At 31.6% G+C, this 11,874-nt stretch overlaps 1 protein-coding gene across 1 annotated transcript in view; it reads left to right on the forward strand.

Annotated features, from left to right (window-relative positions):
• Positions 1 to 11,874, forward strand: part of LOC142620751 (callose synthase 1-like) — a 65,120-nt gene that overhangs the window by 44,919 nt on the left and 8,327 nt on the right. The window contains exons 19-25 of the mRNA XM_075794069.1: positions 3,801 to 3,931; positions 4,045 to 4,128; positions 6,141 to 6,253; positions 6,348 to 6,577; positions 6,695 to 7,519; positions 7,758 to 7,808; positions 10,575 to 10,760. Coding sequence (XP_075650184.1) covers positions 3,801 to 3,931; positions 4,045 to 4,128; positions 6,141 to 6,253; positions 6,348 to 6,577; positions 6,695 to 7,519; positions 7,758 to 7,808; positions 10,575 to 10,760 — 1,620 coding nt within the window. The remainder of the gene's footprint in view (positions 1 to 3,800; positions 3,932 to 4,044; positions 4,129 to 6,140; positions 6,254 to 6,347; positions 6,578 to 6,694; positions 7,520 to 7,757; positions 7,809 to 10,574; positions 10,761 to 11,874) is intronic.

An 11,874-nucleotide genomic window follows, 5' to 3' on the forward strand; every position in this document is an offset into this window, starting at 1 on the left:
CCAAAAGGTGTTTATTAAAAGGTTATAATCCTTCATATTAGATATATATTAATGGTGCCTATTGAATGAAAATGATCCTATTGAACGAAAATGTGTCTATTGAACGAAAATGTGCCTATTAACCAAAAATGAGTCTATTGAATGAAAATGTGTCTATTGACTGAAAATGTGCATATTGAATGAAAGATTTCTATTAAAGGAACATAATTCTTTGGATATAAATAGTAGTTCATATTCATTTGGTAACCTCTTCTCTTTCATCTTTCTTTAAACGTTTTATAGATGCTTTTTTTCTCAAATTTCTCATTCTCTTCCCTACGTCTTATCGATGTTTTTCTTCTCAATGACAATTTTTTGTTTTAATATATACATCTTATAAATTTATTCTTGCAAAATTTCAACTTCTCGCATCTTCTAATAATCTAGTCTTAAAGAATTTTTTTTTTTTTTTACTCTCATTTAGCCCTCTTTTAGAAGGAGAGAATGGAATAATAAAAAGAATATTTTTAGAATATTTCCTTTCTTTGTTTGGAAGTTTTAATGGAATGAATAAAAAATTTATATTCCTGTTTGGGAGTTTTAGTAGAAGGGAATAGAATAAGAGAAAGGGAACACTCATTCCTCTCTATTCCATTGAAACTTTAAATTTTCATTCCCCTTGAAATTGAGAGGAATTTGAGGGAATAGAATTAAATTTAATGAATGTGTTACTAAAACTCTCAAAATACCTCTATATATTTAGCCATTTATTTTATAATAAGGGTCTTGTGGGGGTAAAATAATTAAAATATGCATTTAGGCCTTAGGCTTGATTTGGTGGAGTAAGCCTGTCCAAGCAGAGCCTTTGAGGCCCGCAAGCCAGTTCATGCTAAAAGAGCTGGAGGATCTGTCCGAGGAGGATCTCCTCGAATGGGTCAAGTAAAGGTCATAGGACATGCCAAGGTGTTGGGAACAGAATTCCGGAAGAGCTGTTGGGTATAGGCGTGATCCACACAGTTGTTGAAAGGAAGAACGTGTGAGAAATATTAGAGGAGAAAAAACTGCTACCACCGCATTAAAGACATTACACCTACCTCCCTAGCCTCATTAATAGAGAAATGACCTCTGAACAGTAAGGTTCAACCTTTCAGCTAGTATTTGAAGATTTCAAGAAGGTGTTGGATGGGACAAATATCTAATTAGAAGATTTGTGATACACGTGGAAGAAAAAAGGAAGAAGAAGATAGATACAAGAGAACAAGAGAGATATAAAAGGTGGAGGAGGGCAGAAGAAAAGTGGGGAGGATTTTTGAATACTTGAACTGTAGTTGTAATATTATTCTTAAAGAAAGAAAAGCAATACAAATGATCCTCGGCTTACATCCGAGGAGAGTTTTTTTGCTATTCTCATCTATTGAACACACGGATAACGGCAATCTAGCCAGATTTTCCTCTTTATCCAATATCCATAGTCTAGGTTTCAAGCTCATATTCTACAAATTTTATTGTATAAGTCTCTCTGGGCCTGAGTCCATCTGGTGACTAGACCGGGTACAAATTGTGCACTTACAGGTCTAATAGTAATACTTTCATATAATAATTCTATTCATATCGCTCTATATTACTCTCAAACAAGGTTACTTACATTTATTTATTTGCATTCTTTTCCATTACTTTATTTTAAAGCATTCAAACAATATTACTTAATTCTATTGCATTCATTTCTTTTCCATTCCTTTCCCTTACTTAAATACATTCTATTCCATTCCATTCTTTTATAATCATTCAATTTCATTTCTTTATAAACTCCCAAACGAAGCATTATTGTCCTCCACGCATTCACTATTATTTTAATTTTTTTTCTTTGTTTTAGTTTATCTCTTCAACGTATTTCTTCTTTTTTTGTCTTATCATATTTCATTCTACTCTTATCTTTTAATCAAAATAGAAGTCTTATCCTCTTTCAATGCTACACGTTTCTCAAAAGTAAATGTGAACGATGCACTTCTTTTATCGAGGAGTCTAGTTTCATCTTTCACATGAAAAAGAGAGAAAAACAATAAGGAGAGAGATAGGGAGGGAGAAAGTAAAGAAGAAGATGCAGAGCAGAGCATACCAATGGATTTTGGTAAAAACGAAGAATAAGAGGCAACATGAAAGCAAAGATAAAAAAAGAAAAAGAAGAAGAGAGACCAAAATTATAAAATCATCACAGATACCATTAGATCAATCTAACCAAAATAACCAAATCTAAATTTGTCCATTTAAAATACCTTTACCAGTTCCGGTTGTGGGGTGCTGGCCTGAACGGGAATGATTTCTTGACGGTAGTAAGTCCCTTATATTTCCCGTTCTTTTTTTTCCTCCTTACTCCTTACTTTTGCATTCTTCTTTACCACAGTTTTTTGTTTTAATATATACTAGTCTTTGAGCACGCGCGTGATCAATTTTTTGGGTAAAGATTAATAATTTGCATTTATTATAATTTGGAATTTCTACTTTTTCCAATCACAAAAAAAAAAAAAAAAAAAAAAAAAAAAAAAAATCTAAGGGTGTAATGAGGAGTGGTCAACAAAAAATCAAACTTTTTGCTTTTATATTATATATGTAGATATAAATATAGATATGGATAGGGTGTGGTCCTTCAATAGACAAACTTGGAATGTCAAATTGGTTGATTCAAACATTAAAAATTGTTTAACACATTAACGAGCAGTTTGAGACTACAAAATCGTTTCATGAAAAATGCTGTAGAAAAACTATCTCCAAGGCAAGGACGGACCCAGGTGGGCCCAAGGGGGTCCAAACCCCCTTGGGTCCAAATTTTTTTTTTTTTTTATAGTTATTATACGTTTAATTTTTGTAGTTGGGTCCTCTTCCAAAACCTTAAGCCTCCCTTCTCCTCAATAAGCCTAACTAACATCATCCAAATAGCAACTATCCAACCCAAATATTAGTTTATTGCAGCAAGTTGTTATAAATAAAATGCATATTTTATTAAGATTATATCTCTTCTTTCAATTACAAAAGTCAAATTCCCTCTCTTCCTTTATTATTTTAATGTGTTGTTTATATTATTGATGAAGTGATAAAAAAAAAAAAATTTTGATATTAGATGTATTGTAAAGTGATGTAGTAAAATAGATAAAGTAATTTTTTGAGATACTAAAAACTAAAATTTTTAGCACCACCACTGTGAATGCTTTAACTACAACAACAACAAACAAAAAAAAATCCTAGTCAGCCTATTATTAAAAATATATATATATATATATTTTTTGTTTTTGTTTTGACTTTGTTGGTAAATAATTGCATTTTAAAGTATTTAAAAACAACGATTTTGAGTATTTATAATTTTTTAATACTATATGAATACTTATTTGGAGTTTTTTTTTTTCCCTTTATACTCCGGCCCTTGCTAGATTAAAATCCTGGGTCCAACCTTGCTCCAAGTCCAAGGTCTACTCGATCGAGCTTTGATGAGCCACTCGAGCAGCTTGTCAACCGAGCCTCAAGCAGAGATTCCTGACCTCTATTGTCAATATGCTTGAGTGGCTTAAACTTCACTTGACCCTCGCCTGACTCTCACCTAAGCGAAACTATCTCTTCAATGAATCAACACTTCAAATATTGCTCAGTGTGCCAATCGACACTTTAAAAATACCGATTATTCATTGAATCACACAGGGTTTGCTTGAGCGGATATCACTAAATCCAGAATTTAAAATTTTAAAAATTCTCTCTATTTTCTATACTTCTTAAAGTAAAATTATTTATATGTATTTTGCAACCTACTTCATTTATACCTATATTTATAACAAATTGTTCATCAGGATAATTATATGGAGGAAGCCTTCAAAATGAGGAACTTGCTGCAAGAATTTCTTAAAAAACATGATGGCGTGAGACTTCCAACCATCCTTGGACTTCGGGAGCATATATTCACTGGCAGGTAATTTTAATTGGTGTTGGTAATCTTAAAATGGATTGTGGTTGTATTGCTGCTGGTAAATAAGACTAATAATGATTTTTCTGTGGTTCATCATGTTTTCGTTGTTAATGCAGTGTTTCGTGTTTGGCATGGTTTATGTCAACTCAGGAGAATTGTTTGGAAACTATTGGGCAACGATTGTTAGCTAACCTTCTAAAGTAAGATATCTCTCTCTACTACAAATTTAGTGATTAAAATAAACTCTATCTTTAAAATATAATAATTACAATAAAAAAATTAAATTGTAGAACAAAAACAACTGCTTTATACTATGTACTATTTTTTTTAGAGTGTAAATTTGATAAGGAGCTTGTGTAGACCCCATTGTTTACACCTTCTTATACCAGCACAACATATTAGCATTTTCCAAATTAATAAATAGGGTCTATCACACACAATCCTTCCCCATTAATACCTATTTATTTAGAAAATCAAAACTCAACCAAAAATTTAAATCCATCCTCCTACAATTGAGCCATCGATCACATCTGCTAGAGGCACTGCCAATCAAAGACTGGAGATGTTGCCGGAGTCGCCAATGTCTTTCAACTCCTTTCTCACAATCTTTTCTCCTTGTGTATCTTGGTTCTACATGTAGCGTAGTCGTAGTTTGCTATTGCGACTCAACACACAAAGATTTATACTAAAAATTGAAACCCATCCTCCTACAACTAAATATATATAAGGACTGCAATTGAGTGGGATAAAATTAGGAAATCAGTAATGAATTTGTTTGCTGTGCTAATTCATGAGGATATTTGCAAAATAACGTTGGTGAGGGAAGGAAAATAATAAGTTGACATGCGTTAGAAACAATGCTGCAAACTAGCATCTCGAGTTTAAAAGGGTCAATTTCAATCTAAAAATCGAATTTCAAATACTCAAATTCCGCTGGCTGATCTGATTAGTTTTTGCCAGATAGATCTCAAGTCTTATAGACTTGAGTTCTAAAAAGCAAAATCGAGTCTTGGTACTTGAAGACGAAGAGCAACGTTCTGACGAAGAATAGAGAATAGAGGAAATAGAGAAGAACAGAGAACAGGGGAAGAACTGAAGAGGAGAACAAAGGAAGAACGCAGACATTGGAGCCTTGATCTGGTTGATTGAACGCTGGAGCTCCGATCTGAAGAGGAACGATGTGCAACTTCGAAGATCTTATGAAGAACAAAGAACAGAGGAAGAACTGAAGAGGAGAACAAAGGAAGAACGAAGAACGTTGGAGCTCCGATCTGGTCGATTGAACGAAGAACGCTGGTTGATTGAATGCTGGAGCTCCGATCTAAAGAGGAATGATCTGCAGTGTCGAAGAACGAAGAAGAACAACACTGGGTCAGAAGAGCTTGAGGAAGAAGAAGAAAAATCAGATGGTGAAACTCGAGTCTTTAAAACTTGAGTCTTAAAAGTGAAACTCGAGTCTTACAAACTCAAGTTCCACGTGAATTTTTCTTCCATATCAGCCACCACCATTTACAAATCGAGACTTAAAAACTCGAGTTTTATCTTAAAACTCAAGTTTTAGACACTCGAGATGCTAGTTTTCAACATTATTTTGAAATGTGACAACTAACTAAATTTTTTGATATTTAATGTTATTTGGAAAAAAAAAAATTGCTAATTCATTGAAAAAAAAAAAGAACTAGGAAACCAAGGAAAATTGGGCTAGTTTCGTTCTAATACCATGTTAAATTTGAGAGAAACAGTCTTGGGAGAAAAACTAATCGTAACTCTCATTCATTCTGTTATAAATACAATCTCCTGCTTATTTATGCAAGATGCAGAGTTCAGCTAAAGTCAAACAGAGAAACTGATTCTTTGACTAACTAATTTTACTGTACATCACTAATGAACCAATGATGTAATTACATGTCTTACTAAAGCTATCTTTAATACATCAGTACTGAACTAAAAGACTTGTAGGAAAATATTTACAAGTTATAAACTGCGGATTGTATAACACTTGAGCCTTCATCTTCAACTATTGAGTTCTTAATTCAGCGGTTAATAGCATTCTTAAGTTTGCATTCCTGTATGAAATTAAAATGTCAATGGAAGTTTCTGTACCCAAATTTTACATATTTTTCAGTCACATTTTTCCATTTTGTCATGCCTTTTGGTTAGTTAATGTTCGAGTCTGATGGTCTGAATCCATAATTTTCTGCTTCTCATTCAGAGTACGGTTCCACTATGGTCATCCAGATGTATTTGATAGGCTGTTCCACCTTACTAGAGGGGGCGTTAGCAAAGCTTCAAAAGGCATCCATTTAAGCGAGGACATATTTGCAGGCATTTTCTAGCTGGAGAACTTGTTTCATACTAGAATCCTTATGTGATATTAATTAGGCTGACAAATGTCTTTCCATCTGTCTGTGGTCTGCAGGTTTCAGTACTACATTACGTGAAGGACGTGTTACTCATCATGAATATATTCAAGTTGGTAAAGGGAGGGATGTTGGCCTTGGACAGATCACAATGTTTGAGGCAAAGATGGCTGATGGAAATGGTGAGCAGACATTGAGTCGTGACATATACAGGCTTGGGCAACGATTTGATTTCTTCCGAATGTTGTCAGTTTATTTCACCACCGTTGGTTTCTATTTCAGTACCTTGGTATGTATGATATTTAATATATTTTCCTACACACACACACACACACACACACGTGTGTGTGTGTGTGTGTGTGATCCCATATAATTCTGTGAATCACTCTGTTTCTGGTTTTGACAGCTGACTGTGCGCGCAGTCTATGTGTTTCTTTATGGCCGCCTTTATCTCATTCTCAGTGAACTTGAAAAGGAGCTGAGTACTGAGCGAGATCTTCAAAATAAGCCTCTTAAGGAAGCGCTTGCTTCTCAGTCTTTTGTGCAAATTGGATTTCTTCTGTCCTTGCCAATGATGATGCAAACTAGTTTGGAAAGTGGATTCCATAGTGCGTTAACTGATTTCATATTAATGCAATTGCCGTTGACGGATTTCATATTAATGCACTTACAGTTGGCTCCTGTCTTCTTCACATTTTCTTTGGCAACAAAGACCCACTATTATGGACATTCATTGCTTCATGCGATAAAACTATTCAGTGGTTCAGGTCGAGGTTTTGTAACGGCCCATGTTAAATTTTCTGAGAACTACAGGCTCTATTCTCGCAGCCATTTTATTAAGGGCGTTGAACTGACGATTCTGCTTCTTGTGTACCAAATATTGGGCCAATCACATAGAGGTGCAGTTTCCCATTTCCTGATCATTTTATCAATATGGTTCATGGTGGGAACATGGCTTTTTGCTCCTTTCCTCTTCAATCCATTAGGGTTTGAATGGCAAAAAATTGTTGATGACTGGGCAGATTGGAATAAATGGATAAGCAACCAAGGAGGGATAGGTGTACCTCCAGAAAAAAGTTGGGAATCTTGGTGGGAAAAGGACCAAGAATATCTCCGTTATTCAGGGAAAGGTAGTTTTATTGTTGAGATATTGTTATCATTGCGCTTTTTCATCTATCAGTATGGGCTTCTATACCATTTGAACATTACCAAGAAAACCAAAAGCTTTCGGGTATATACTATGTTTTTCTTCAACAATAATATCAAAAAGAGTAAATTGATGTTCACAATTTCACAACTTATTAGGATGACAAGTTATAATGTGGATAAAAATGTGATATTAACGAGGAACCCACATTTTTAGATACCTCAACTTGTCACCTTAGTAATATTACTCTTTTTGAAATGCATTTGATATTTATGATAATTAACTGGGACAATAATTCTAATTAATTTAAGATGATTAACAGGTTTATGGAGTTTCATGGCTCGTGATCATTGTCATATTTTTGGTGATGAAGGTGAGTGGCATAAGCCTTTAGACTCCTAGATTAATACCTTTCTTCTTTGATTGAGGAAAATATCATAGAACGCTCTACGGCCTGATACCACATCACATCAGCAACGAGTTTTTGATGCTTAAAATTTATTAAATGCATGCCTCGTGATATGGTTTTTGTTTTTGGATAAAAGGTTTGAAAAATGCATGCCTCATGTTGAATTATTTAATTATATTAGCACTATTGATGAGAAATCAAGAAAATATTTCAATAATTGAAATGTAAAATAAAATAACAAAAATTACTTCAAATTCATGGTGAATATACATTGTGCTAGACCAAATTTCTATTAAAATTATAATTTTTTTTATTATATTTATACTACTAATAAGAGGATTCTTTATTTGGGTTTCATCATTTTGCGTACTAAAATATCTTCACACAACTTCCTAAACCCTCTAAAATACCCCTATTTTTTAGTTAGATAATTTTAAATTTAAAAACAAAAATTGGTTAAAAAAGTAATTTATCAATTTTTTAAAGAGTTCCTAAGTTTTAGACTTTCAAACTTTTATTAACTCTCACAGTCTCACATAGAGAAAAATCTTTAAAATTAGGATACTATTTCTATCTTACTTTTAAACATTATTTCACTAAATCCAAAATCAATAAATAAAAAAAGGTCTCATCCACGCACAAAGCCATGTGATGAGGTCAATATATATATAATGAAACTCCTTTTGATTTTTTTGAAATTTTTTGGTCTATTGTTTTGATTAAAGTAGTATTCTAAGCCTATAACTTTCTTCAAACTTTTGTATAGTAATGGAGTTTTACTTTGAACAATTATTTTCATTATTTTTAATATACTTAAATTAAGGGCTCCAAACGGTGAAAGCACATTATAGGATGTGTAACATTTACTCTGTGCCACATAATACAAGTATGATGTATTAGACACAACTTTTATTTTTATTTTATTTTAAATGTAGCAAATGTTTAAAATAATTTAAACAAATAGTGAAAGTTTTGTTAAATTTCTAAAGACTTTTAGTTGATCGTCCGAGTAGTTTTCTATACTGACTCTAACAACAACAAAAAATATATATATATCATTTCAGGAAAAATATGTCAATAATTTTTATGTACCTAAGGTGCATGTGCTACATAGATAAAGCATATCGTAAGGCTCGTAATATTAATTTGTGTTGAGTCATTTAGCGCAAACACAATGTATGAGATGCAACATTTATTATATAGTACTAGATATTGAAGAAAAAAAAAATTCAAGTTACATAATTAAATCACATCGTTTAGACCAATTTTTTTTTAATTAAAAACTAATAACTATAATTGAGTTTAAATTGAAGAATGAAACTTATTTTAAATTTTTTGAAATTTTGTATAATTGAGTTTTAGTTAGAGTACTGTTTAATCATTTTAAAACTTTGGTAATAGTGTTTTTATTAAAGTAATTATGATAATAATTTTATTTTACTTATAAAAAATAAAATGTCAAAAGGATGTCATACAATTTTAATATTTATATTGAGCCACATAATACAAGTAAAATGTGTAAGGCCTAACTTTTATTATTAAAACCAAACAGAAAACATATATATATATATATATATATATATATATATGAATGAATGAAACTCCTTTTACATTTCAAGAAACTTTTAATTGGAGTAGTATTTTAAAAATTTTATATAAAAAAAACTTTAGTAATAGAATTTCACTTAAAAGGCAAATAGGTTAATGATTTTAACATACTTATTATGAGTCATATGGCAAAAGGATGTCATATACTTGTAATTCTTACACTGAACCACATAATGCAAGTAAAACATGTAAGACCTAACATTTATCATTAAAACAAAGCAAAAAATTTATGATAGATTATTAAAATACTATAAAATAAATATTGAAATTTCTTCCAAAACTCTAAAACTCTTGATATTGGAATTTTAATTGGAGTAGTATTTTTTTATAAATAAAAAAAATTTGCAGTAGAGTTTCACTTGACAGTAATTATGATTATAATTATAACATACTTACCAATTGTGTATTTTCAGTTACAAAGCAAAAATTCAAACCAAACCATTAACTATTAAATGTGAATTAAAATTTAGGAATGATTCCAGGGTTTAAATAGAAAATTGTGTTTTAATTGTTTTAGTAATGATATAAGAAAATTCAAATGGCTACATAACTAATTAATCAATAAAGAAATCCTTTTCAATTTCAATGATAACAATAACAGCCATTATGCATATATGTAAACCCAAGAACATCACTTGTTACACAAATTTTAATATGATGCTTATAGGAGATTCTCGGTAAATAATTGTGCTTCAATTTTTATACAAATTTTTATTTAGGTATAAAATTGATATTTTGATAGAACATGACATGTACTATACCGAATATGACAGATATAGTCTTTATATATACATAAAATATATTTTATATGATATGATTTTAACATAAGTTTATATCATATGTAATTTTATTATGACCTTTACTAACTAAATGACTAATTTTTATAGAACTTAACACTCCTATAAAGTATCAAAGGTCTTAAGTCATATGGAAGCATTATTTGTGTTTAGAATATGTTTTAATCACAATTTTTTATACGAAAATTATGTAATTTACCATTTGGTGCAACAAGATAGTCATTTTCTACAACCTTGACTTCTATGATCCAAACTTTATAATATGTTTACCAAAAAAAAAAAACTTTATAATATAGTATATATAATTTTCGTTGAACTTTTACAGGTTGGGTCCATTGGAAGGCGACGTTTAAGTGCAAAGTTCCAGCTTTTGTTTCGACTTATCGCGGGTCTAATTTCCTTGGTATTCGTTTCTGTTTTCATTCCTTTAATAGCAGTTCCCCATTTGACACTTCAGGACATAATAGTCTGCATTCTAGCATTCGTACCAACAGGATGGGGATTGCTCCAGGTCAGTAAACCTTCTTAGTCCTCTTCCATGTGCCTTTTTTATTTCTTTATTTTTTCCCCCATTGCTAACATGGATGTGCATGTTTAGGATTGCAATTTTCAGCTAACTCTACTCTATTCCTTCTCTCTCTCTCTCAATCCAAATTAGTTATTAGAATAATTACAAGGGAGAATCATTTGGAAATAGTGAAACATAAATCCAGGTCATCATGTTTAGAGCACGGTTAAGGTTAGGGTAATTCTAATGTTTCAAGTGATTTCTTGGATTACGAGTGTTAAGGCTTGGCTATTTGGTATTTCAAGTGGTTCTTAACGATGGAAGGGTTAGTTCTTCTTCTTATTTATTTATTTTTTTGTGTGTTGGGGGTGGGGGGGGGGGGAGTGATTTGAAGGTTGCCGTTTGGGGATCCTATGGCTATATTTATTATTAAATATTAGCTATGATATATTCCATGTTGAATATACTTGAATATATGCGAAAAAGGAAAGTATAAAATAGGAACACAAGAACATAATGGTTACATTGTTCGGCCTTACGGCCTATGTCTATGAAGAAAACTTTTAATTAAGGGCTACTTTTTTATTATATAAGAGTGTAGTATAAAACTTATGCTACTATAAACCATAACATGGGTCTATATAGTAGACTAAGCCCTAGACTAATAGATTTCTAGTACAAGTAAAAGACTTTGCTTGCATGCAAAGTAGAATTAGGTTTTGGCCTATGTTAATTAATGGGTTAATATATCTCTAACATTTATAAAATGGTTTGCATAAAAATGTGAGGATAAAATGGTTGAGAGTGATTTCTTCGAGGGTGTCACAATCACTACAACAAAATGTATTTTCAGTGACGAAAAAATTCGTCACTAAAATTTCAGTATTTCGTCACTAAAAACTTTTAGTGACGAAATTGGACTTTTAGTGACGAAATTCATTTCGTCGCTGAAACCCCGTCACTAAAAGTCCTGGTGACGAAAAATTTCGTCACTAAAAGTCCGATTTGATTTTTTTTTTTTAAACTTTTAGAGACGAAAACGTTTCGTCACTAAATGTTTTCCTCACTAAAAACACCATTCAGTGACGAAAATATTTCGTCCCTAAAAACACTTTAG

Source organism: Castanea sativa, chromosome 12 (assembly GCF_040712315.1).
Source record: "Castanea sativa cultivar Marrone di Chiusa Pesio chromosome 12, ASM4071231v1".
Taxonomy (NCBI): Eukaryota; Viridiplantae; Streptophyta; class Magnoliopsida; order Fagales; family Fagaceae; genus Castanea; species Castanea sativa.